This window comes from Hibiscus syriacus, unplaced genomic scaffold (genome assembly GCF_006381635.1).
Source record: "Hibiscus syriacus cultivar Baekdansim isolate YM2019G1 unplaced genomic scaffold, ASM638163v2 tig00112740_pilon, whole genome shotgun sequence".
Classification (NCBI taxonomy): Eukaryota; Viridiplantae; Streptophyta; class Magnoliopsida; order Malvales; family Malvaceae; genus Hibiscus; species Hibiscus syriacus.
The window spans coordinates 108858-136342 of record NW_024063393.1 but is presented as its reverse complement, the minus strand read 5'-3'; the positions used below and the strand labels follow the sequence as shown (position 1 = coordinate 136342).

The 27485-nt window shown below is 38.3% G+C and overlaps 5 protein-coding genes and 2 pseudogenes across 5 annotated transcripts; 2 read left to right on the top strand and 5 right to left on the bottom strand.

Moving 5' to 3' along the window:
* On the top strand, positions 1 to 3940 carry LOC120183191 (extra-large guanine nucleotide-binding protein 1-like). The gene is made up of 8 exons (XM_039187928.1): positions 1 to 1189; positions 1279 to 1416; positions 1513 to 1617; positions 1693 to 1857; positions 2300 to 2477; positions 2638 to 2879; positions 2987 to 3147; positions 3254 to 3940. The coding sequence occupies exons 1-8, from the start codon at positions 212 to 214 to the stop codon at positions 3840 to 3842; spliced, it is 2556 nt and encodes an 851-aa protein (XP_039043859.1). The 5' UTR covers positions 1 to 211; the 3' UTR covers positions 3843 to 3940.
* Positions 3941 to 4015: 75 nt separating this feature from the next.
* Positions 4016 to 4963, bottom strand: LOC120183194 (xanthotoxin 5-hydroxylase CYP82C4-like). Its single transcript, XM_039187931.1, has 2 exons — positions 4778 to 4963; positions 4016 to 4695 (listed from the first exon to the last, which is right to left on the bottom strand). Exons 1-2 carry the CDS (start codon positions 4838 to 4840, stop codon positions 4192 to 4194), a joined length of 567 nt encoding a protein of 188 aa, XP_039043862.1. The 5' UTR covers positions 4841 to 4963; the 3' UTR covers positions 4016 to 4191.
* A 140-nt stretch (positions 4964 to 5103) lies between these two features.
* Positions 5104 to 7504, bottom strand: LOC120183193 (annotated as a pseudogene).
* Positions 7505 to 8200: 696 nt separating this feature from the next.
* On the bottom strand, positions 8201 to 11269 carry LOC120183192 (ubiquitin domain-containing protein DSK2b-like). Its single transcript, XM_039187929.1, has 8 exons — positions 11020 to 11269; positions 9869 to 10642; positions 9173 to 9384; positions 8995 to 9108; positions 8799 to 8854; positions 8673 to 8701; positions 8439 to 8528; positions 8201 to 8349 (listed from the first exon to the last, which is right to left on the bottom strand). The coding sequence occupies exons 1-8, from the start codon at positions 11267 to 11269 to the stop codon at positions 8201 to 8203; spliced, it is 1674 nt and encodes a 557-aa protein (XP_039043860.1).
* A 2930-nt stretch (positions 11270 to 14199) lies between these two features.
* LOC120183218 (probable acyl-activating enzyme 1, peroxisomal) lies at positions 14200 to 16321 on the top strand. Its single transcript, XM_039187955.1, has 2 exons — positions 14200 to 14397; positions 14876 to 16321. Exons 1-2 carry the CDS (start codon positions 14200 to 14202, stop codon positions 16319 to 16321), a joined length of 1644 nt encoding a protein of 547 aa, XP_039043886.1.
* Positions 16322 to 17026: 705 nt separating this feature from the next.
* On the bottom strand, positions 17027 to 22715 carry LOC120183206 (annotated as a pseudogene).
* A 995-nt stretch (positions 22716 to 23710) lies between these two features.
* Positions 23711 to 27121, bottom strand: LOC120183208 (glycerol-3-phosphate acyltransferase 9-like). The gene is made up of 12 exons (XM_039187945.1): positions 26960 to 27121; positions 26796 to 26853; positions 26448 to 26566; positions 26196 to 26295; positions 25841 to 25936; positions 25589 to 25685; positions 25124 to 25211; positions 24941 to 25037; positions 24767 to 24852; positions 24542 to 24661; positions 24369 to 24467; positions 23711 to 23920 (listed from the first exon to the last, which is right to left on the bottom strand). Exons 1-12 carry the CDS (start codon positions 27079 to 27081, stop codon positions 23872 to 23874), a joined length of 1131 nt encoding a protein of 376 aa, XP_039043876.1. The 5' UTR covers positions 27082 to 27121; the 3' UTR covers positions 23711 to 23871.
* Between the last annotated feature and the right edge of the window lie 364 nt (positions 27122 to 27485).

Genomic DNA, 27485 nt, shown 5'->3' with positions numbered 1-27485 from the left:
TGTTCTTGATTTTCAGCTTAGTTTGGGGATTAAAAGTAAATATTTTAGCTTGTTTTGATTGTTTGAAAGAGTTGGTAGCCAAATGGGTTTCTAAAGTTTGATTCTTTTGGTTGTTGGCTGTTCTGATTCATGGATTGTTGAGATAAATCTGGGAGTTTATGGGATTAGTATTGGTGTTTTAATTTTTGGAATTGAGAATTTGAAAGAAATCATGGCTACCCTTTTAAGGAAAATCCTTCCTTTTGAGAAATCATCTCCTGTAGATGATGATGTCAGCATTGAATACTCTTTTGCTATTGAGTACCGTGGTCCTCCGATCACTTTTGATATCCCCAAGTTGGTTCCGGTGGACGTCGACCGCCTCCCGACGGCTGCCGAAGTTTCCTCTTCCTTTTCTTTGAATGACATTCCATTGCCAGTTATCCAACCGATTGTCAAGATAAATCCAGTGAACCAGAAACCATCCAGGGACAAAAGATTTGCTTCTAAATCTGGTTCTGCTGGAAAATCCATTGTCCATCCCGGTTTGTCGAATGGATCATCGGTTACCATTAATAGTTTGGATTCATTGAGTAAGAGAATCGATGATGGTCATGGTGGAGTAGGAAGTTCTGAAATTCAGGAGATTTTTGATGTTAACAATGAGACTCCTGGCCATGTCAGAAGACCATCTGTGGTAACATTCCGGGAACCCGATTCATGTGATGTGGAAGAATCCAACTATTCCGAGACAGAAAGCATCATCGGTGATGAACAACCTGTCGCGCGGAATGGAAAAAAGGGGTCGTGTTATAGGTGCTTAAAGGGGAACCGGTTTACAGAGAAAGAGATATGCATTGTCTGTAATGCCAAGTATTGTTATAAGTGTGTATTGAGAACAATGGGGTCGATGCCAGAGGGAAGAAAATGTACTACTTGCATAGGTAAGAAGATACATGAGTCGAGGCGAGAAACTCTCGGAAAACGTTCTCGGCTTCTCAAGCAGCTGCTCGGTGAGCTGGAAGTTCAAAGGGTAATGAGGTCGGAGAAGGCCTGTGAGGCTAACCAGCTACCACCACAGCTGATTGTCGTGAATGGAGAGCCAATGACTCAAGATGAGTTACAGGTCTTGCAGACCTGCCAAAACCCACCTGAGAAACTAAAACCCGGATTCTATTGGTATGATAAATTGTCCGGATTCTGGGGAAAGGTAATAAACAAACTTTAGCTCTTCTTTTATTTGATATAGCTGTCATTCTCTTCCATAAAAAAATGAACTACTGCCTATGTCGAAATCAGGAAGGACACGGGCCATGTCAGATTATTACTGCCCAGCTAAATATCGGAGCTCACATCAGGAGAGATGCTAGCAATGGAAATACGAAAATAATTGTAAATAATCGGGTGATTACTAAGAAAGAGCTGTGGATGCTGCAGGTTGTTGTGCTTTACCTGTTTGAGTTCTTTTAAATGGATGTTTTCATAGACGTATAATGCAAGTTCAATAAATGGCATTCTGTTAAATATTTGCAGTTAGCAGGAGTTCACTGTGAAGGAAATCCTAGCTATTGGCTGAGTGCCGATGGATCCTACCAGGAAGAGGGTCAGAATAATATAAAGGGGCCGATATGGAACAAGGTATATTTGCATAGGCACAATCCCCCCCCCCTTGTATCATACACCAGAATTAACCAGGATGTACCTTATTTTCAGATGGGAATCAAGCTTTTTTGTGCTCTTTTGTCTTTGCCGGTTCCTCCTAATACTGTGAATCCTTCTGGAGAGGACGCCAGCCATAGAGCTCGAGAGAAGCAAGTACTTCCCAAAATTCTTCTAGTTGGGTATCCAAAGTCCGGCACGAGTACGATATATAAGCAGGTATTATACTGATCATGGAAACATATTTCAGTTAACATTTTCCCCACTTTTGGTGTCCGTAAATAGAATTGTTACTTATGTTCTTTTACACACGCCTTCCTTTTAAATTGAGAACTTGGATCTTAAGCTGACTTTCCTTTGAGCTTTGGCCAATCAAGCTCGTCAGTTCAGCCATGAATAGATGCCTCGGACTACAATCTGTTTTTAAACGATTGAGGTTGAACAAGAGTAATGGAGTTATTACAGTAACCTTTTAAATTCATAATATGCAATTAGTGGTTTAGATTGCAAATAAATCCTAGTTTTTCCTCCTAGACACCATTACTTTCAATAATGATTTGGATTTTTTTCTCGACGTTTATGATCACTGAACGTTGGTTTTATGACACTGGAAGTGCAGAATAGGCTCTCTAATGAAACCTTCGTAACTTGCTTATTTCAGGCCAAGATTCTGTACAACAATTCTTTCTCTGAAAACGAACGCCAAAGTATCAAATCGATGATCCAAAGCAATTTGTATGGCTATCTTGCTATATTGCTTCAGGGGCGAGAACAATTTGAAGAAGAAATATTACAGGAGGATAGAGAAAGGCAGATTGCTGATGGATCTGGTTCTCCAGGTAGAGAATAATAATGATTTATTCTGTATGCATTTTCTCAAAGATCAGTTGTGATAATCCTCAAATGGACCTGATTGTATCACTGTTACCATTTGGCTAGGTGTCATAGAATAATTTAATATATTTCGAAATAGAGTTTGAGCTTCATCGTTGAAAGCAGGTGGTGCAAGCCAGATTGACGGCAAAACAAAATATTCCATTTCCCCAAGAATGAAAGCTTTCTCGGATTGGCTCGTGCAAGTGATGGTGTCCGGCAATTTGGAAGTCATCTTCCCCGCTGCTACTCGTGAATATGCACCATTTATTGGGGAGCTCTGGAATGATGCAGCCTTTCAGGCCACGTATAACCGGAGGCACGAACTAGAAATGCTGCCTAGAATTGCTACTTATTTCCTAGAACGGGTAAGCTTGCTCTATGGGGTTTTATTTTAACTAAAGTGGGCTGCTGAATTGTTTGTTTCTTAGTAACAGACACTAAAGCTGATAGTTTGCAATTATCTTCTTCTCAGGCTGTGGAGATCGCTAGGACAGATTATGAGCCATCCGACATGGATATCTTGTATGCCGAGGGAATTACATCATCGAATGGACTCTCTTCCATGGAATTCTCTTTCCCCCAAGTCGAACGAGAAATCGATATTGATGGTTATCAGCATGATCCATCAGCAAGGTTAGAGCCTATGCTTAAACTGTTCACTTTATTCCTTGGAATAGATATTCAACGTGTAGAGTTCATATATATATCATGCTTAGCATTTCTTTCTTTGAATCAACAGGTACCAGCTTATTAGACTGCATCACAGTAGCCTCGGGGAGAAATGTAAATGGTTGGAAATGTTTGAAGACGTCGATTTTGTCCTATTTTCTGTCTCGTTGACCGATTATGATGAGTTTTCATTTGACAGTAATGGAGTTCGCACAAACAAAATGTTGGCAAGCAAGCAATTGTTTGAAAGTATAGTTACACATCCAACCTTTGAGAAAAAGAACTTCCTTCTGTTACTCAACAAAGCTGACCTGCTCGAGGAAAAGATCGAGCAGGTCCCTCTCACTCGATGTGAATGGTTCCATGACTTCAATCCAGTCATCGGCCATAATCTATACAACAACTGCAGCAGTAATAGAAATAATCACACTTCGCTATCGCAGAGTGCCTTCCAGTACATCGCTACCAAGTTCAAGAGATTGTTCAATTCTCTTACTGATCGTAAGCTGTACGTTTCGATGGTTACAGGCTTGGAGCCTGATTCTGTTGATGAAGCTTTAAGGTACAGCAGGCACATTCTTAAGTGGAACGAAATCGAAAATAGCTTAGTTAACACCGAGATGTCATCTACTGATATTGAGGCAAGCTCAACCTCATGAACCATTCTCTTTCTTCTTCAAATTGTAAAATTAGATATAGGAAAAACAGATTCTTTGCATGGATCTCAATTGAGAAGCAATATATGATTTATTCTTCAAAAAGAAGTATACTTGAATGCTTTTCCTTTCATTAATTATCAGATTCTCAAGAAACAAACATCAGTTTTGGGTATACACATGTGCATTCAACAAAAATTAACTGCAAACCAAGCTTATGCATCTTTACCAATTACCTATAGAGCATGGAAGGTAACTCTGGGGTAACAGTAACCTCTAATGGTGTAGCTTTAGGAACTGTTATTCCAATGCTTTCACTCATATCGACTGATTCATCCGATACCGTCCCCCATTAAAATCCATGAATCAGTCGAGCCAGAGCTAAGTGCTGGAACCGAAGCGCAAAGGTGATACCAGGACAAATCCTTCTACCACAACCAAATGTTATAAGCTCAAAATTTTGACACGTCACATCTATGTTATCATGGCCACTGAGGAATCTCTCCGGCATGAAATCTAATGGCTTGTGCCAAATGCTGGGATCACGCTGCAACTTCCAGAGGTTAATCAAAAGTCGAGTGCCTGCCGGAACAAGGAAACCAGCTATTGTGCAGTCTTCCATAGCTTCTCTCGGTACCGATAGAGGCACTGCCGGGTATAATCGCATTGTTTCCTTGATAATGGCTTGCAGGTATACCAAGTTGCTTTTGTCGGGCTCTTCCACATGTCGTTCTTTCCCGACATGGATGTCGAGTTCATTTCGGGCCTTCTTTAGCATGTGGCGGTTATTCAATAACAGGGAGACTGCCCATGTAAGCGTAACGACATTGGTATTGATACCACCCAAGGCAAGACTCTGCAATAACAATTGTCTGATAAGGTTATCTGTTTTCATGTGATGCATATAACTAGCATGATTCTACTTAACAATAACATACCAGGCAAGTTGCTTTGATGGTAACATCAGCCAGAACGTTGCTTTCATCTATGACAAACAACATGAAATCTTGGTCCTCGCTGCACCTCCATTCGCGATGCTCGTTTAGCCAGCTCCCAAAAAAAATCCAACTCCCAAAAAAAATCCAACTCCTTTGCTGTCTGCTTTATTTTTCCTATGTTTCCCGTCACTAAGTCGAGCCAACCAAGAAAAAGCACCGCATCAGAAAACAAGAACAACCCTGCCAGATAAAAGATATAACACAAGGCCTTTTGGCATCGCCTTGATTCTTCGGTACAGCTACCTTCAGTGCCATAATATCTTTTCCCAGCAATCATCCTCACAATGATGTTAGTTGCTAAGTCACCAATTCTTTCCTTCATCTCCACTACCGCAACGCCTCCGTTTTTCGCCGATTGCTCATATAATTCCTTCAAAAAACTATTGATTTCGGTGTCGAGAACATGTTTGAGTAACTCGAGCCGGCGACTAGAGAGGAGCTCAACCGTTATTAGTTTCCTCATATTGCGCCAATGGGTCCATAAGGAACGAAGCCAATCATGTTATGGTCATACCCCATATGCTTTATGGCTAAGGATTTTGGACGATTGAGAAAGACCATATCATTGGTTGTGAAACATTCTTGTGCAACTTCCCAGTTACTCACCACAAGTGCTCGATGAATCCTGAGACAGATCGAGAACATCGGTCCGTACTTTTCAGCCATGTCAATGTTCTATGTAGCAGCTGGTGTTTTCCGAGAAGAAGATGACCGAGAAACGGCAACGCCCCAGTAGGCTCTGGGGTCTCCTTTGATGTTTCTTCTTGCTTTTAACATGGATGGCGGCCACTAATATGGTGAAAAGAAGTACATGGAGGAGATGTTCATGAAATTGTATGGAGAATTCCATTATGTGCTTCAATGGAAATGAACTAATTTGCGTAGGGAATCATAATAACTAAATAATATACTCCATATATATAATAAAAACAGAATTGGAGAGACGGTGTAAGCTACTCTCTCTTTCTTATAATTAAAATATCTAGGTTGTGGGTCCGAGAGTGATTCCTTGTGTTAATTAGACCAAAATTAAGATCTATTTACATAGTTTCCTAAAGATAGATTTATCCGCACCTACTGTGTTACATATTCACCAGCTTAAATTGAGAACTTGGATCTTAAGCTGACTTTCAATTGAGCATTGGCCAATCAAGCTCATCAGTTCAGCCATGAACAGATAGATGCCTCTGACTACAATCTGTTTTTAAATGATTGAGGTTGAACAAGAGTAATGGAGTTGTTACAATAACCTCTTAAATTCATGATGTGTAATTGGTGGTTTAGATTGTAAATGAATCCTTATGCATCAATTACCAAGAAACAAACATCAGTTTTGGGCACAAACAAGTGAATTCTTATGCATCTTTGCATCAATTACCTATAGAGCATGGAAGGTAACTTTGGGGTAAGAGTAACCTCCAATGGTGTAGCTTTAGGAACGGTCATTCCGATGCTTTCGCTCATGTCGACTGCTTCATCCGAGACCGTTCCCCATTCAAATCCATGAATCAGTCGAGCCAGAGCTAAGTGCTGGAACCGAAGCGCAAAGGTGATACCAGGACAAATTCTTCTACCACAACCAAATGGTATAAGCTCAAAATTTTGACCCCTCACATCTATGTTAGCATGGTCACTGAGGAATCTCTCTGGCATGAACTCTAATGGCTTATGCCAAATGCTTGGGTCACGCTGCAACTTCCAGAGGTTAAGCAAAAGTCGAGTGCCTGCCGGAACGTTGAAACCAGCTACCGTGCAGTCTTCCATAGCTTCTCTTGGTACAGATAGAGGCCCTGCTGGGTACAATCGCATTGTTTCCTTGATAATGGCTTGCAGGTATACCAAGTTGCTTATGTCTGATTCTTCTACTTGTCGTTCTTTCCCGATATGGGTGTCGAGTTCATCTCGGGCCTTCTTTAACACATCGCGGTTATTCAATAACAGGGAGACTGCCCATGTAAGCGTAACAACATTGGTATAGATGCCACCCAAGACAAGACTCTGCAATCACAGTTGTCTGATAAGTTTATCTTTTTTCGTATGATGCATATAACTTGCATGATTCTACTTAACAATAACATACCAGGCAAGTTGATTTAATGGTAACATCAGCCTCTTTAGATGGAACATTGCTTTCATCCATGATAGACAACATGACATCGATGAAATCTTTGTCCGGAACATGTTTGAGTAACTCGAGCCGTCGATTCGAGAGGAGCTCAACCGTAGCTAGCTTCCTTAAACTGCGCCAATACGGTCCGTAAGGAGCAAAGCCTAACATGTTATGGTCATACCCCATATGCTTTATGGCTAACGACTTTGGACGATTGAGGAAGACCTTATCATTGGTTGTGAAACATTCTTGAGCAACTTCCAAGTTACTCACCACAAGTGCTCGATGAATCCCGAGACGGATCGAGAACGTCGGTCGTACTTGTCAGCCATGTCTGCAAAGGTTCTATGCAGCAGCTGGTTTTTTCCGAGAAGATAAAGATGACCGAGAAACGGCAACGCCCCATCAGGCTCGGGGGGTCTCCTCTCCTGTTTCTTATTGCCTTTAACAAGGATGATGGCCACAAATATGGTGATAATTATGCTGGGAAAAACTGCAGAAAGGAGGAGTTGCTGAAATTTTGTAGAGAATTCCATGGTGTGCTTCAATGAAATAAACCAGAATTGGAGATAATGATCTCATTTACTTTGAGTGGAAATATCTTGTTTGTTTGAGAGTGACTTCTTGTGTTGATTAGGCAGAGGCTGAGAAATAATTATTGCACGTGAAAGTAGTGTCGTGTAGGAAAGAAGGGCAAGTGGATATACACCAATCCCTTCCATAAATTCATTGACCTTGAATAAGAAAGATATTAACAGCTACCAAATTCTGTTGCCAAACTCTGTATAGGATAGGGTTTATGGAGCAATTGTATGGAGAGAGCAGCTGTTTGATAATATTGCTATTGCATCACTCCCATCTGATAATGTTGACAATCCGAAGCCGTAATAGTATTCCGATATCTTCGGTTACTGGTGAAAGGAAGGAACAAAAATCACAATGCATCATCTTCTTGTAGTTCATAAAAATTAGGGAAAGCAACAATAATTCAAAGTGCATGTACATAAGCAAGTGGCAAAGATGAAATGATCCACAAAATGCATGCATAAAGCCTAATATCAACAAGTTCAAATTCCTCGGGGATAATATTATCGTGTTTACTCGCTTATTAAACACGTCCAAAACAAAGGAATCAGCAACGATTTGCCCCCCATAATCTCTGTGGTTTGCATAGGGCTCCAACCCAATATCAAATAATCTTACATTTGAGAGTTTCTTGGTCTACTTAAAAAAAAGCATGAAATTTCAAGGGATTACTGCCCGGGATTTCCCAGAAGCCTCTCGACTGCAGCATGGACGTTTCCGGCAGTAGCTCGTAGTGCTCTGATATTCTCTTGCGTATCGTAGAAACCCATTTCTTGGAGTTGTGATAGTTGCGTGGCATACAGTTCTTCTGGGGGAACTGGAAAAATCAACGAAGATGCCATTAGTAGAGACCCAGAAGTGTAAAATCTCGGATAAAAGTTTTTGTAAAGTTAAAAGAATGCTGACCATTGGGTTGGTTGGGGACACCCAAGCCACCGGCTCCCAGTCCGCCAAACATATTCATCAACATGTCCAGATTAGCAGCTCCTGTTCCCGCTGGAAATACAATCGAACGAAATGAAGGGTAAAAACATGAAGACGGATGGAAGAAGAGCAGTTAAAGGAGAGAGCAAAATAAACTAGAGAAAGCCCTAAACAGTTCGAGGAATAACTACAGTTCGGAATTGTGTTTATCTGTACCTGTAGTACCACCGGTCGGTGCTGAATCCCTGTAAGGAAGCCTTAGGTTAACCGTGAAAGCAAGAGTAGCGAAAGGCGATTGAATTTTTAGTTACCAACAGAATAGACAGAGGTACTATCACTTACTGGGTTGGTTGCTGTCTGTTGAGAGACGCAAGGGACTGTTGTAAAGCTAGCATTTGCTGAAAGAAATGAAAGAAAAAAGGGAAAGGTCAACATGGGTGCTTTACTGTTGAAACAGTACTTGAAAGAAAAAACAAGGTAGCCTTATACATGCCTAGAAGGCCAACTCAGATCCGGTGAGCTTATATATACAACATACCTGCATTGTCTCGGGGGAAAACATTTGACGAAGTACTTCAGGGTTTTGCATCATTTCTCTCAATTGAGGATTCAAATCAAACATACCTTGCAGTTGGGGGTTGAGATTCATAATCTAAAAAGTAAAGACAGATTGTTAACAAAATGAAAACCTCGAATGAAGTGATTCCTCAAAATACCTGATTCATATATTGGGGATTAGACATTATGCTTTGCATCATCTGGGATATTGCTGGGTTTTGCAATAACTGAGTCAACTGAGAAGCATCCGGCATTGCATTCAACATGGGAGGCATATCTGGAAGTCCGATGCCTCCTAGACCACCAATACCTGGTGTCCTGGAATCCGCTGCAGGATTTGGCCTTGCAGTAGCGGTGGTCTGAGTCCCCCCTGACAATTTGCGGCACACAGCAATTCATCAGGAAACAAACACAGTTACAACAATAGTAAATTCCAATAAAAAACAAAATATTTAGATGATCTAGTTTACTCAAAGTTGCCTTTCATCTGGCAAACATGGTAAAATGGTGAAGGACATATCGGTTTAAGTTATCTCTTTTTTCCTAATAAGAAGGAATCCCTCAATTATATTGGGAAAACCCAAAACAAAAAGTATATGTAATTCATAATCATGCAAAATTCAACATGGACAACAGGTTACGATTAGACGAGTCACAAACGAATCATTCCTTCCACAACTAAAAAAATAGTATAAACATTGTAGATATTCTAGTAGAGGCAACATTTCATTAGTGCTAAAATGTTGCGGGACACATTTCATCTCTGCAGCATGAGCGTACAATAGAAAAATATGCGCACTGGACAGAAGAGTATGGCTAGACAGAAATTCTTTAATGAAGTAAAGATTGCTTACCACCACCAACAGTGTTGCTCCAAGGATTAGGGAGTGGATTTGTGTTTGGGGAAGTTTGGCCCTGAGCGGTTTCAGAATTGGTTGTAGAAGTATTATTAGTTGAGTTTCTAGCTTGAGAACCACCTTGATTGCCCAACAAAGCAGCGAATGGGTTCGAACCCGGATTATTTTCACCCATAGTTGTAGCATTCAAAAATGGCTCCTGAACATTTTCATACATACGCCTAAGCATGTTATATCCCTCGGGAGAGGCTTCAATGTTACTCATAGCCCTGTCAGTGTTCCGCATCATTTCACGCATGAGTTCAGGGTTTCTTGCAGCTTCTAAAGTCTGCTGAAGAATGCTAGGGTCGTTAAGTACATGCCCAAGCTCTGGATTCCGATCAATAATTTCACGCATTTGAGGATTGCTCATAATCAAGCTGCGCATCAACTCCGGGCTATTCATCAAACTTTGAATAGCAGGTGTATTCATTATTTCCCTCATCATGTTGGGATTTTCTGTTAGTTGCTGCTGAACTTGTTCGAATTCAGGAAGTCCAGATCCAAACAAACCAAAACCTCCACCGCCAGCAGCAGCGCCACCACCACCACTACCAAGTGGACTAAGTCCAGGGAATAAGGAAGCCCCCAGACCAGCACCCTCAGTTGAACCAATACCCCGAGTAACCCCGGGTGCAGTACTATCAGCTGCAATATTTGTCGTAGCCGCAGGAGGAGGAGAAGATGGGGCAAAACCACGAACCAAGTGAACGGTATGATCGGCTAGCAAACCTTCAATAGTGAAAAAGTCGAGTGATCAAAGCGTAGTGTTAGCATTAATGCCTTTCTGTTTCAAAGTCTATGATCATGTCAAAAGCTTCCTAACTGCAAGTTAAACAATCAAATATATAGCCATCTAAACCAGCTCAATAAAATCAAATACCAAACCACAAAAACCAGCATATTCTCAATTAAAAGCCTAATTACCGATACCAAGAAAATCAAGCATTTTCCTCCTAGTTCCAAAAGTTTGTCACCAGAACCATTTTCCTTTCAGAAATCTAACCGCTTTCTATAATTTTTTCTTATAATCCAATCAAAATAGGAAATACCCCGAAATTATATGGGCGAAAAAACAAAATTTTCCCCTGAAGGAAATTAAAGCATACCATAACTTTGAAGGCTTTCGTCATCCTTCAAGATTCGTCCTTTATAAATCAATCGTTGCTGATCAGATGGGATATCGCAATTCTGAGCCAGAAGAGCCTTGAAAGATCCAACGCTGGATTCGAGGCTGGTCCTCACCGTAAATTTCGTACCGTTGGAGCAGCGGATATTAACCACCACTCCCTCTTCTTCCCCTCCTCCTCCTCCATTGCCACCGAGTCGTGACTCACTGGAATCGCCTTCCGCACCCATATCCCCCCTTCCCGGATCGATCAAAAACCCTAGAAAATTGGGGGCGTTGAAATTATTTTTCAAAAAATAATCGAAAAAAGGAATCAAAGAATTGAGGGAAATTTCTGGGGGGAGAATGAATCGTAAAAACAAAAGTTTGGAGAAAACTGGGGATTCAAACAGAACAGAGCATTCTCCGGGTTTGTGTTTGAGGCCATAACGCCCATATTGTCGAATTATTTTATTTTATTTATTATTATTATTATTATTATTATATTATAGCAGGTTTGTCATATAAACCAATTATATCCAGCCACGTTTCTCAAAAAGTTTTTAAGGATAAACGACAGAAATAGTCCCTAAACTTTTATAAATATTGGATTTTAATCGTCAAACTTTTTAATTTTATTATACAATCAATAAACTTTTAATTTACTTTCATTGTCGTCGACTTTCAATTAAAAAAGAATAAAAGTGACATTAAAGTTTTAGCACTGGAAAACGTGTGTGTATGCGGGTGGCTCTTTGACGGCGATGCTGTTGACAACGAGGCTAACTTCGATCTGTCCATGTCGGAAAACGATCATTTCTTGGCGAAGCCTTTGCATGCAGTGGCTGAACCCCGCTTGCCTGCGGGTGAACCATATGCAGTGGCTCAAATAGTTTCGAGTTCGAGTTTTTTGTTTACTCTTTTATAACATGTTGCACTTGCAGCACCGGGTCCGAACACCCCCGGAGTTATACGACTTCAGTCCGCTGTTCCGATGGCGGACACCGTCGTTTCGCCATTGAACATATACCAGGACCCATGTGCATTAGCTGCGCAGTTGAAACTAAAGTGTTGTTTGTTAATCATAGGTACCTTGAACTCGCCATTGAGGCCTTAGAGATCCTCATTTGAAATATGTACTGGTTTCGAGTTTCCTGTTGTTTTAGTGCTAGAGAAGAATCCCGAGGTTAAATCGGACACCGACGTTATCGTTTGGGTTATCGAACGTATGATTCTCTTCTCATAAAATAATTTCGAGTTTTCGACCTAAATCGATTCGATTTCCATTATGTTTACTTAATTTTCATTATATAATCCTCATTTGCCATCAAAAAATAACCATATCAACCGCAACTTAAAAATGAGTGACCGATTGATAACAATCTTCAGTTTTGACTAACATCATATGCAATACTTCAATTACTAGATCGAGACCATTATCACCTATATACTTCAATAGTTATAATATATAGTTATTAAGCATACAATATAACGTAATTATAATATACGATAAACTATGAGTTTAAGGGGTCATTTTATTCATGTAAGAAGCATAAATCAATAATTTTATCATTAATTTTTTAATTGTATTAATTTTAACAATATCAGTGTGACAATACTATGCTAATGTAATGATCCACGATATAGATATGATAGTTCAGATGTGAATGATGATATAACATAAGAACTTAATTGATTCTTTTAGCTGAGTTCAAGAGCATAATTGATTTTAATTGTAACCTTAATGACTTATTTAATCTTCTTTTTTATTAATCTAAGGTGATTATAAGTCGTTGATGCTCGAACTTGGAATCTTTAGGGATAACAACCATCCCTTTAATCAGTGAGATATCTTGATGACTAAATTTATTAGGGAATTAAGAGTTAATTTTAGTACTTAAATTATCAGTTTTGACCCGTTTTAGTACCTAAACTTTCATTTTTTAAAAACATACCTAAAGTTTAATTTTTATTTCATTTTAGTACACTGTTCAAAATTTAACATTAAATTTTGAAATAAATTTGCAAGTATAGTTACTAAAACAAACTAAAGTTGATCGTTTAGGTACTAAATGCGTTAAGTTTTTAATAGTGTGGTACTAAAATGAAACAAAAAACTAAACATTAGATATGATTTTGAAAAAATTGAATGTTTAGGTACTAAAACAAACCAAAATTAATAGTTTAATAACTAAATGTGTAGTTTACCCTTTTATTAAATCAATAGATAAAGCTTCATAATAATATTTTGGGTAAACTATGTTTTGAGTACCTAAACCATCAATTTTGGTTCATTCTAGTCCCCAAACTTTCATTTTTTTCAAAACCATACATAATGTTTAGTTTTTGTTTCATTTTAATACCTCACTGTTAAAAATTTAACCGGTAGGCTGATGGGGCATAGCTCCGGTGGACGGACGACCAATTCGAACGGTGGACCACAAGAGAATAACGAGTGGACCAACATAGTCCAATCTCAGACCCATCAGACGATTGAAGGCTAAGATCGGAGGATGAAGAAGTTGAAGAGTACATCGTCGATTTGGGAATACTGAGTCATTTTCCGATGAAACAGAAGTCGAGATCACATTCAGGGGGTCGAAAAGGTGCGGGCTAGAAAGTTTGGGCTTTATCGGTCGATGATGCGATGGTCAATAACTGTAGACACAACGATCGTCAAGCCTTTCTGTTAAATTTTTAATGGAGGGTATTAAAACAAAACAAAAGCTAAACATTAGGTATGATTTAAAAAAACGAAAGTTTATGTACTAAAAAGGACCAAAACTAATAGTTTAGGTACTAAACATGTAATTTACCCTAATATTTATACTAAAGTTTTTGGTGACTAGATTTATTTGTCATATATGGTTTAAAATTTAATATAAGCGTAATCTATGGTAACTTCAACCGTATTTGTTTGTAATTTAAAGGAAAACAACTAAGCATATTCTAGGTTAATAAATCCAAAGATTTATATGTTGATATCTTACCATAAACACTCCTAAATCCATCCCCAAGGCCACATTCTCATCCTATATCTATATCTACCACCTATATCTATATCTATATCTATCTATCTATCTATATATAAATAGATAAACATGTATGAACGTCTGAATATCCTGTAGTTCTTCATTAATATCAGAAGAAATAGTTGAAAATTAAGAGTTATCTGGAAAATATGGAACATTTGGTTCAATGCTCGGCTAATTATGTACCTCTCTCTCCCATAAGCTTCCTTGAGAGAGCTTCCATGGTGTATGGTGAGAGAATCTCCATTGTTTATGGCTCGTTGAAGTACACATGGAACCAAACCTTTCAAAGATGCTGCAAAGTTGCCTCTGCACTCAATCATATGGGAGTCTCCAATGGTGATATTGTAAGTTCAACATCGGTAAACAATGATGAGACGTTTTTACTCTGATCACCGGACTTTTAAAACTTCCGTTACGATTGTAATACATTTTTAATCCGCTTTCGCTGCTATTACTGTGGTTAAGAAAAGTTCATGACTTCATGTGACATGTTAAAGTCTTATTCTAAAAGAAAATCTAGGGTTCTAGTTTGACGGTCGACATAAAAATTAAGATTTTAATGAACGAAACAGTCGTTGATTATTATTAACGGTGGGAAGACTTTGCTTGATTATACATAATTCGATTTTCAATTCATCTGACAATTGACAGTGATGCTCATGGATTGAAAAGTTTTAAGGTTTTTAAGGGGTCGTGTCAAGTTACGTGAGTTCTAATAGAAGTTTTTAGGTTTCAGTGACCAAAGTAAACGTTTTTAAAAATTGCAGTGATGATTAGTGTCGTTTACCCTTGTTATAACATTTTGACAATTGTTTTGAACAGGTTGCCGCATTGGGTCCAAACATCCCAGAGTTGTACGAGCTTCACTTCGCGGTTCCGATGGCCGGCGGCGTCGTTTCGCCACTGAGCATATACCAGGATGCGACGGAGGTAGCCGCACAGTTGAAACTACTTGAAGCTAAAATCTTGTTTGTTGATTATCAGTACCTCAAACTCGCCGTGGAAGCCCTCGAGATCATCACGGAGACCTGCTCCGATTTCAAGTTTCCTTCCGTCGTGCTCATGTTAGAGACAAACCCCGAGGCCAAAACCGACGCCGATGCTGATCGATTCTCCGGTTACAAAACTTACGCTTCGCTTATCGATCTCGAACCGGATTCCGGGTTGGAGATCGTAAGGCCGAAGAGCGAGCTTAATCCGATCTCCATCGTGTTCACGTCGGGAACGACGGGGAATCCGAAAGGAGTGGTTCATAGTCACAGAGGAGGTTATTTGACAACCCTAGCTCAAATCATTCTCAATGAGATGAAAGCCATGCCGGTGTTTTTATGGACCGTCCCTATGTACCACTGCAACGGGTGGTGTTTCATTTGGGCGACCGCCGCTCTCGGCGGCACAAACATTTGCATTAGAACATACGACGCCAAGTTCATATTCGACGCCATCGTCAAACACAATGTGACCAACCTCGGCGGTGCGACACCGGTTCTTAGCTTAATCGCCAACGCGAACCAAAAACCACTTCCGTTCAAGGTGAACATAATGACCGGCGGCGCTCCACCGCCGGCTCACGTTGTTTTCAAGATCGAAGAGCTCGGGTTTATTCTCACTCACTCCTACGGCATGTCGGAGATGTTAGGCCCCGGAACAGTGTTTCCATGGAGGCTGGAATATAATTCTCTTTCCCTTCAAGAACAAGCGAGAACCAAAGCTATTCATGGGCTGAACCACATGTTGATGGAGGCCGTCGATGTTAAAGATTCGGAGACGATGGAAAGCGTTCCGTTCGACGGGTTCACTTTAGGTGAAGTGATGTTCAGAGGCAACACCGTGACGAAAGGTTACTACAAGGATCCGGAGAGGACTAAAGCGGCGTTCGAAGGTGGCTGGTTTCATACCGGTGATATCGCGGTGAGACATCTTGATGGGAACATTGAAGTTAAGGATCGGAAGCTCGATTTGATTATCTCCGGGGATAAGAAAATCGGCACGGTGGATGTCGAGGGGGTGCTGTTTACGCATCCAGCGGTTTTCGAGGCCGGGGTTGTGGGGAAGCCGGATGACGAGTTGGGAGAGACGGTTTGTGCCTTTGTGAGGCTTAAGGAAGGGTGTGAGGCCACCGGTGCCGATGAGATCATCGAGTACTGCCGTGGAAAGCTGCCGGAATATATGGTGCCGAAGACTGTGGTGTTTGATAATCTGCCGTTCACTTCGACGGGGAAGCTGAAGAAGGCTGTTTTAAGGGAAAGGGCTAAGGCTCTTGCTTGAAGATGAAATGCATGCATGCATTCATGAATGAATAATGAAACGACTTATTATCTGCATCAGCTGTATCAGCAAAATAAGAATAAAAATAAAATATAGCGTTTGTTTTCAGTTTTAATAAAATAAAAGTCTTAGGTATGTTCATCCGAACTCAAATTATGGTTTTAATCCTTTTTAATACACTTATATTTAAAAAAACACGAACCAAATGACTTCAGTAGTAAAAAAATTACTATTAAGTCCCAATTTCGAGCACCATAAATGTCAAGAGTGCGAGCGTTCAATGTCAAATGATTGATAATTATCTTTGAACATATATTACCTTTTACTTACCTATAGTAATCAAAAATTAAAAAATAATTATTATATTTTAATTTAATATAAGTTAAATTGTCTCTATAGTGTCATTAATTACTAATTATAATCTTATCTTTTCAAAAATAAATGTTCATAACAATACATAGAGTACCTAAATTTTAGGTTGTATAATCTTATCTTTTGACATTATACTTTATATAATTCTATCTTTGCAGTTTTTACTTCATATTTTTTGAAGCATGCATTTTTCACATTAAAATAGATAATGTTGCATTAATTATTACACAGTATATGTATCATATAATTTTTATTAAAGAAATATATTATAATATAATAAAAATTCATAAAGAAAAAATATTCATCTTATCACTAAATAAAAAAATGGGGATTTTGGTTTATCGATCTAAATCGGGTGTTTAAAATAACATAGTATATACTTCTCTAATGGGTGTTCAATTGTTCTTTGACACAGATGCATGTTCAAAATTTGTTGAAAGTAATAAAACAGATCTAGCTTCGTTTGGCAAAGCATGGCATGGTACCCAACACAGCCTCCTCCTCGACTGTCCCGGAAAATATCTACGACTAGGTTGAAGAGGGAGAAAACAGATCGAAAGAAGGCCCCGAGCTTGGGTTTATGCAAAAAATGGTGTGTTGGTTGAAGGTGGTTGACACTCCGCCAATGGAAGCATACCTACTCATCTTGGCCACCGGATTCAAAAGCTCAAATAAAGTTTCATCTCTCAAACCATCCAAAAGTGCATATCTGGTTCCCCCGATGCAGCCCTTCCACTCTACAGGTCAGTTATCCGCAATAACCTGTTGATGCACGATGTAATATAAAACACTTCAAACACGAGTACGAAATGCGATATAACCTGAGCATTGTTGTTTTGATGCCACAACTAGCTGTACTCGGGTTCTTGGAGAGTAAATGAGATGCGGATGGATAGCAGAGCTTCTCAATGGACATACTCGGGAGGATACTATTGTATAAAGTGCATCGGTGCTTTGCATATAAGGTGTGTTTAATAGACCGTGTACCGTAATCGAGTGTTCATGGTTTGTTTAAGATCTAAGGTACTTATTTCGTATCATGTTGTAGTTAATTTTCCATATCATAATCGAATTTATAAAGTTTTACCGGTGTCATTTCAACGAAAGAAGTTCAAACAATGATGAGCGGTTTTTATGAAGATACACTAAGCTCACCTCTGTCCAAGTCCTTGTGCAGGAACCACCAAGGCCCGGTTTTCGATAGTATTCTGTAAAAACAAACATATAATCAAAGATGCGTAAATATTAGAATACGTTGGCACAAAAATTTGTATTTGGCAATACTTTGAAGTCTTTAGAGTCTTAGACTCGGTCTTGGAAAAATGGAACATAGCTCGTAACATAAAATTCGTTCTCAGAAATTTTACCTAACAAATCCTGCTGTCGTCCGCAGAGCCATAAATAGAGTTAAGCCCAACCAAACCCCTCGAAGACCGAGAGTTTTTGGGGCAAAGAGCAAAAATGCAGAAGAGACGGCACTCAGCAACATCTGGAGATCACATAACATACATGTTAGACAAAGCAATCTATTATTTTGTACCTAAAATTAGTCACTGAAATTCTCAATAGGCATACCATAGAACAAGCTGCATAAGGAAAGTCCGAGACACCATAATGGAGACCATCAAATATAAACGCCAAGGCATTTATAGGTTGACTAGCACTGACGAACTACAATAATTTTATAAGAAATCATTATACAGATCCGAGGACAATCATAAATGTAGCTTACTGGATGTTAATTTGAATACTTACCAGCACTCCAGTCCTAACAATCGCTAGAACTTGAGCATCTTGCGTGAACAAGGTCGCTAAAGAACTAAATGACACACCCAGGATTGCAGCCAACGAAACACCAGTGACAACCCCAAACTGTAAAGCCACGTGCATCAAGTTAGTGATTGGTATATCAAAAGCCAGATATCAACAAAATAATTGGTGATAACAATTATAAGAAAATCCTGGTAAAAGCTTACTTTCAGCACAAAGTTAGCAATTTCCTTCACAGTCCGTAGGTCGCCTTGAGATAGGTAACCTTAATCAATGCCTACAAAAAGAAAAATGTCAGAAAGAAGGGCGGCATTATTCCTCGCTAATCTAGACAAGCAAAATAATGGTTTACAGTCTGTCAGCACTTGTTTGTAACCATAAGGATCTGAATTTAGATCTCTCTCTTATTTCGATGATTGTTTTGGTTAAAATCTCAATAGGTAATATGAGTAAATGCGAATAAATTACAGATATCCCCTCGGGAAATTATGTACCTGACCAGATGTTGCAAGCGCATCTGTTAGAAGAGATACGGCAAGCCATACTTGCATGCATATCTGATGCGCAGCCATGGGCAGTGAACCTTGACGAGCAGCCATAGAAGTTCCCAGTGTCATTGTCATTAGTACTGAAAGAGTTCTTCCAATAAGAAAACCACCTGTAAAAACCATTTTCTGTAAGAAAATAAATAACTTAAAAATATATAGCCATCCCAGAACATAAATGCTAGACATCCTAAGCACACAAAGGTTATGAAATGGAGGGATACAATCATAATAAAAAATTGTTCTCCACATAGCACAATCTTGTCTTTTGAAGCTAGTAAAAAAATTTACCAGATTTTACGTAGCCACCAAATTGCAATTCCCCAATCTTTGGGGGCAATAATACAACTTTCTTGTTTAAATGCCTAATCAGCAGAAAGGCAACAATGTACCTGACACGAGAAGATATTGTAGTATCATTTCCATGGAAACAAATCATTGAAGGGAAGAAGCAAATTAATGCCCAAAGCAGATTTGCTTACTGAGATAAAACAGTAGAGAGAGCTGCCCCAGTCACACCCATTCGAAAGCCAAACATTAGTATGGGAAAAAAGAATATGGATAATACATTACCAACACCTGCATTAGAAGCAACTAAACTAATTAGTCAAAAAAAGAGGGATATCACAAAAGAGAAACCTAACATATTTATCGTTAATGACTGGATAAAATAAGTAACAAAGAACTACTGCATGCTTTAGACGTATCAAATTCTCCCTTTCTTCTATACCATTAACAGTGCTTCAATCTTCAGAGTAACACTTAAAAGATGATAAATGATGTGTGTGTATCTGTGTGTGTGTCTGTGGGTTTTTTTGTTGGGGTTGTTGTTTGGGGGGGGGGGGTGGAGGGGGAGCAATCCCAACACGCACATACAAGATTCAGTCAACCAGGAGAGTTAAAAGACCAAGAGAAACATAAACCATAATCAGTTTAAAATATTATAGACCAGAACTGGTTCTATTCCAATGGATAAAAGAGTAATTACAAATGAACAGGTGTAGGTCCTGCAGGACCAAAAAAGAGGAAAAAGGTTAATTTCAAAACTATTACACCGAGATTTTTGCATCCTCGTGTCAGGTTTGTAGATCATCACTTAAATTTTAAATGATTTCTACACACTTAATGCTACTGATCATTGAAAGTCTATGGATCAGCTAGCTAATTCTGCAGCTAAATGGTAAAGAAAGTTTGTAGACCTAAATTACAGACCATGTATTCTAAGGTACGCGTTCAACAAAAAGTAAGTTTTTAGATCCAAATTACATTCCAACTTTCCAAGTATACATAGCTCATTCCAGGCACAGCCCTTCCAAACGCTTACCTAAACAGAAAACAGGAGTCTGTGTATCTTTGAAACCACGAAAAATTCCTTGAAGAGCCAAAGAGATTGCCACAGCGGGAGCCCCAAGAGCTCTAAGCGTAAGAAAATGTTTTGCCGGAACATGCATATCTGATGTCTGTTAAGAGGAGAAAAACAAGACACGAAGCCTCCACATTAATACCTAGCAGTATTTTAGCAAAGGAGGAACAGGAGAAAGATAACTAAAAAACAAATAAAAATAAATCTACAATAAACCTAAACTTACAGCGGGTACTCCCATCAACTTAAGAAACAATCCAGATCCAAGAGATAACGCCAATGCCTCAATGATGCCAATCAAAATTGCTAGAAGTAAAGCAGTAGACACTGATGACAATTGTTTTCTTTCAAGAGTCCTACCATTAGTACTCTCCGCTTCAAAATGAGAATTCAAATAGTCAAAGATCATATGAAAAATGTTCAATCATGTACATAAGTCAGGTAACATAAACTAGAGACAATAGTCACCAAAAACCAGCATGCAGCACCTATCTCTAAAAATTCACCTGCTGACAAATTTTCAATAGCATTCCTAGAGATGTCTTCAGCAACAAAGGAAGTCGCAACACTGAAGAGAGGAATATTGAACAACTTTGATACCATGTTAAAAATCGATACAGAAACACCTGCAGAGGCTAATGCCACGGAACCTGCCGAAACAACAAAGAAGCATCTCCATAAATATAATAAAATTGCACGCTCAAGAGGAAGATTTTATCAATTTTCAAAATTCCAATTACATGAAACTGCACAAAAGTCGGCATAAATATACAAAATCATTTTTTGAAGTAGCGTGTTGCAATTTGCAACAGAGAATACTAGTAATACACCCATATTTATAGAGAAGAATATCCTTCAGAAAGCTATGATTATATCAAAAGACTAACAAAGAAATCACAAAAAAACTCCTAAATATTTAGTCTATTACCAAAGAACAATCATTGTTCGCATGATCGCATAAAATAACCAAAAGAAGGAAAATATAGTTATTTTAGCGATTAAATCAATGGAACAAACTTAAAATAAAGTTCATACTATATCTTCCAATGTATGCTGTCTCCATCAGTTGTGCAAAGGGATCAATAGCCTGTCCAGCAATCGCAGGCAGAGAAAGCATAATAAGTTCCCTCTTCACATCCACAGAAGTTTCTGTCAGCTCACTGCATAGTGAAAATTCAAAGTTCAGCTCAACCACTAAGAATGTGGCAATGAAAGAAGGAAGCATATACGGAGCACCGGTTCTGAAATAATTTTTGCATTTCATAATGGTAGCATGAATGATACATGATTTTACAAAGTCGACTTATTTCACTTCCTCTATTACTTAAAGTTCTATTTTACCGTTATGCTAGAAGGGGAAGAAAACATTATATTCCAGAAATCAATCAATATGATTTTCACAACCATTACACAAACCGAACTACATCAAAACTTTAACAACGTAACTATAAAATAACGAGACAATGTGTCACAAAAATCTTACTGAACATCAACATTTTCAGTTGCAATTGAATTTATCCGGGCAGTATCCTCTTGTTCATTCAAAGTGATTCTCTCCTCGGCATCTTCCACACCAAAACCAGAACCTAACTTACTGTGAAGTGTTGGAGAACAGCATTTTCTTTGTGTCGGTAATGGCGACCACAATGAATTTCTATGCACCGCAGATAGGTGGCAGCTTCTCTGATCATCTTTGTAGCCTAATTCCTTCCTAAATCTACAAATTTCATGCTGGTTTAACAAAGAATGAGAACTCGTATACTTATTTATCCTGTTCCATTCCTTTTTATGTGTCAATCCACTTGAAATTGCGGAACCTCTGAAACATGGCTGTGCCATTCCGCACAATTATCAGTTTTATAATCTACCAGACCTGAAAATCACATTAAAAAATTAGACAAAAATAAAGTAATTATTAAATTCCAAATGTGAGCAAAGCAAGATATGCGGAAGAAACAAAATAAATAAATAAATGAAAATTCATCTAATAACACAAGCATATAAAACAATTAAGAATTAAACAAAGAGAAATGAAGCGAAACAGAGCAAACGGCAAAAATAACTGAATTTCAAGATATTATTTCCAACACGCAATAGCGAAACTGAATTTCTCTTCACAGAGCCTAGAGAAATCAACCTATAGAGTTTTTTGTTTGGTTCTCGAGAAAAAACGAAGCAGAGGAAACATGAAATTACGTAGGAAAAAAATTTAAAAAAAAAGGAAAGAAAAATACCTTTTTCTAGAGGAAGCAAGTGAGTAGCGGTGGAGAAAGTTAAGGTCGAATTAAGAAGCTAAAATCATGAAAGAATCGTCTAAAGCGGTGAATCGAATCATCGCCATTGATAAACTACGGAGAGGTAGTTTCAAAATTTTCAACAACAAAGGAAGTGAATCCGATTACCCAACTGTGGGCGTCGATCTCAATCTACGGTTTATCCGGACTTCCCTTTTCTTCGGCCCACTGTATTTTCAGCCTATTAGCATAGAGCCGTCCGCTTCTAAACAAAGGGGTAAATTGCGTTCGATGTCCGAAAATTGTGGTTTATTTTTATCAGTCCTAAAACTTTGAAATGTTTTAATTGAATTCTAAAAGTATAAATATGCTAATAACAATATATTTTTTGATAAAGTACACAAATGGTCCCCTGACTATAGGATACTACTTTATTAAGTTCATCGACTATTAAAAGTTACAAAATAGTCACTCGATTATTCATTATGTTCCAAACTCGTCATTTTTTGTTAAAAAATGGATGGTATTTTGAGATGAACGTTAACTTGTTAAACGTGATAATCTAATTTCAGAATCTCAAACGACTATTATATCACAATCATCAAATTAATGTTCATCTTAGACAACCGTCAACTTTTTAACAGAAAAGAGTGATTTTGAGTGATCTTTCTTGTAACTCTTAATAATCGAGAGACTTAACAAAACAACACTCTATAGTTAGAATATCATTTTATAATTTTTAATAATCAATGAACTTTATAAAGTAATAACCTATAGTTTAGGGACCATTTGTTTATTTTACCTTATATTTTTAAACATTTGAATTATTGTCCAATCAACTATACGATTGACGAAAGAATTTGATTAATATGATAATAATGTAATTTTATTAAAAAAATAATTATTTTTTAAATTAATTCTTTACTTTATACCTGGTCGAGTCCAGTTAAGTTTATACTCTAAAAATTTGGGTCGGGTCAAGACGGATAATATAAAATTTTAGGTCGGGTCGAGTTCAGGTGGATGATATATATTTCAGGTCAGGTTGAATTAAATAAAAACCCGACCCTAACCCAACCAGTGGCCATCCCTACCAAGGACCATAGGTTCGAAAGCGTTTAAACTCATATTTATCTTATTCCAATGTTACATTCTTCATGCTTACACTAACAAGGAGACAGTAATATCTTTGACCTATCAACAACCTGGACCAAAGATCAAATGAGCAATCCATACATTAACCGAACAAAATGTACATTATGATAATCACTTCTCTTCCAGTCGCCGAAGAACAGATTCAGCAAAGCTTTGTTGTCTGCAAAGTGCAACAATAACCCATTTAGAACACCATTCGTGGATCGAAACACGTCAACGTAAATAATGAACAGCATGCTTCATGTAGAAAATCTGTCGAGAATTTTCAGTATCGAGTACTTATCGGCTACTAACCGATTTAACTATGTTTATGAATTGAGGGCAAACGTATATAAACAATATATCAACATAAGTTTTTACTCAAAAAACGGATCCCCTATGTTAAGACGAGGACTGGAAAATCCTGTTACAAGGTAGGTTACCGGGGACAAGGGACCGAGTTGCAAGCATGCGGATAAATTATTTAGATGGTAATTTGTTGATGCATTGACAAACAAACAACCGATAACGAACTCATGGTCGCAGCTATCATTTAAGATCTTAAAGATACTGTGTTATGAGTTATGACAGTAAGGAAAGAGGGCAAGGAATAGAAGAGGTTTTCTTACTTCCGCTCTCTATGCTTGGGGCTTGGGAGAGAATACTTCAGATATCCATCCCATGGAACCTTTTTGAGACCTGCTCGAACAGATATTATGTCTCGGACCCTGTATAGAACGATATATCATCTGAATCAAGGCTTGAAACGTGTTAATCGGTGACCTCAACCAGTAAGACTAACCTCTCCGCAAACTCAATGGGCGTTTCTCCGGGCCTTAGATTTTGGGGCTCTAGGTACCAAACATCGCAAACAACAGCCCAGGATGTCATAAGCTGCAACAAATGTATTGTGAAGGACTGCCTGCAGGAAGGGGAATATTGGTAAGACTTCACAGGTATCACAAAACATAAAAGACATTATATATTTGTGTCGGGACAGTTGAAGACTCGGGGATCAATTCCTTACTTCCGGCTATTCCAAAAGGCATCAACAAAAATTTTATTGTACTTTATTGCAATCGGGCAAACTGTGCAACCAAGTTCGAACGCACCCTAAACATCATCAGAGAAACCAATATGTCAACGGACGTAGGACGCACAAGAAAGGAACAACTTAAGCTGTTCTCCCCAAATTTTATACCTTCTTGAACATAACACTGTATTGATTGTTTACACACGTCCCTTCAGGAAATATGAGAAGAGGGTTGTTGTCAGCCCCCTGACTATGATCCCTTAACCTGAAATTCAGAAGTTTATACAACCATGAGCGATGAGACGGAAATAATATTGATATAAATATTTTCCCTACTCTGATTGTGCTTACTTCTTAGCTACAATTTCACGATCTTTGGCCTCTGAACGGTTAAACCAAATACACCCTACACTCTCTAAAATAGTGCTCTGTAGCAGCCCTACATGTAGAAATAATAGTAAAGATTTATTAAGGTATCGGTAGGAAATCTTAAAAGCTCGAATCAAACAAAACAACAGAAAAGGGAGAAGTTTTGCAGAACACAAAAAATATATATTTCACAATATGTGAAAGTAATTGGCTAACGAATAATCTCCTATAACATTAAAAATTTATATGCAACAGAAATAGTCAGCTAATTAATACTCCCTACAACATTAATACCTATACACAACGGAAGTAATCAGCTAACGAATAATCCCCTATAACATTAAAAAATTATATGCTACAGAAGTAATCAGCTAGTTAAATATCCCCCAAAACATTAAAATATGCATGCATCACTCCAAAGCATGTAAGTTCTGCATTACTACTCACCAACCCATCCAGGGTGCTTCTGCATAATGACAGCAAATGCAGTCATCTGTTCTAATATGATGAAATCAATCATAGAAGTATGATTGGCCACAAACACCTGTTCAATCCACGGAAGAAAGATCAGTTATATTTTAATTTGCAGAGAGAGGCAGCATCAAAGGAGTACTAAAGAACCAGACAGAACCTTTATGAAACTAAATCGATAACCAAAATCTTAGTGCTATAAAGGGCAGAATGAAGAGTGAGCTAAACCTGCTTGGGCCGCATGCTAGGCCGTGGTCCATGGTACTTGACCACTCCAGTCCAGGAAGCAACAAAGAAGCTGCAGATTAGCTCCACCAAAACCCTCTGAAAAGAAAATATGACAAACTAAGTATAAGCATAATCATTTCAATGAAAAATGCACTAAAAAAAAGGTAAGTAACAAGTTTGCTAGAAATATATAGGAAATCCCAAAGCGAGAATGGCAAAAGTATCCATTTTAGAACTTCAAACCTTTTCTGCCATCATCGCCACACATGCATGCAAATCAGCGCATGCACATACACATACACCTAGAGACAAACAGAGAAATAAAAGTTGCATGAAAATGCATAAAAGTTCAAACCTCCAACTTTTTCCGCAAGGCATCGTTCCCTTCGAGAAGAAAGTGAACAGGAATGAAGCACGACAGAAATATTATCCATCCTATTGTCAAAACTATAGCCCTGCGGATCAAACAGCATAACGGAAAACTCATATAAAACCCAAGCATTTCAGCATATCATACACTCAAACCATGACAAGCAAACTTCATTCAGAAAAACACCGTCACGCTTTAAACAATTCGATGTCACTTTCGAGAAGAAGAAAGGCTAACCTTGCAGGGAACAAAATCAAGTACCGAAATACCACACCGAAACACCAGAGAGGAAACAAATACACATTCCAGTTCCACGGCTCCGGAGGATTCGACTTAAAACACCGCGTGAATGAATCCTGCTCATTGACAACACAGCTACAATCAATTAAATCTTGAAAAGAAGAAAAAAAATCCACCAATCTTCTCAAGATCGAAACTTTAGAGGAAAAAAATCATATAAACCCATATAAATAAGCTCATCAAAGTATTTGAATTTGTTTTATTTCCATAGAAACATGCAGATTTGTTACAATGAATTAAGGATATATATATAGGGAGAGAGAGAGAGAGAGAGAGAGCGATTACATCAACAATTGCACCAGCAGCTTCAGTTAAGATGGGAGAAATGTCAAGCACATCGCTTCTGAAGTCGCGATCAAAAAAATCATAATCAAAAAATCAATCTATCAAATAATTAACTGATTCTCAAGAGAAAACGATGGGGGAAAAAGAGGGGAAGTGAGAATTACAGGCGAAGCTTGCCATGGGGTTCTTGAATGGAGGCGCCAGAAGGGAGATAATCTTCGATATTGGGTCGATCCAAATCCAATTCGGAGCTTGATGGTTTTAGCTTCTCTTGACTGCCGCTCATGCTTCTTCCCCTTTCGTTTGCTTTTGCTGGCTGTCGATAATTCCAGATTACCTGTCACCGTGATTTTCTTATTCTATCTATTCCTTATTAGGGTAAACTCCGCGTTTAGTATATAAACTATTATTTTTATTCTGTTTTAGTACTCAATTATTTTTCAAAACCGAATCTAATGTTTAGTTTAAGTTTCATTTTGATACCCGCAATTATAAACTTAACGGTGATGTTGACGTGTCATTATAAGATAATGTTATGTCATCATTAAAAATATTACGCAAATAATTCTGTTAATTTTTTAATAACGTACCATATTGAAATATAAATTAAATATTAGGTATGATTTTGGAAGTTGAGTGCTAAAACATAACAAAAATAATAGTTTAGGCACTAAATGTTTTGTTTAACAT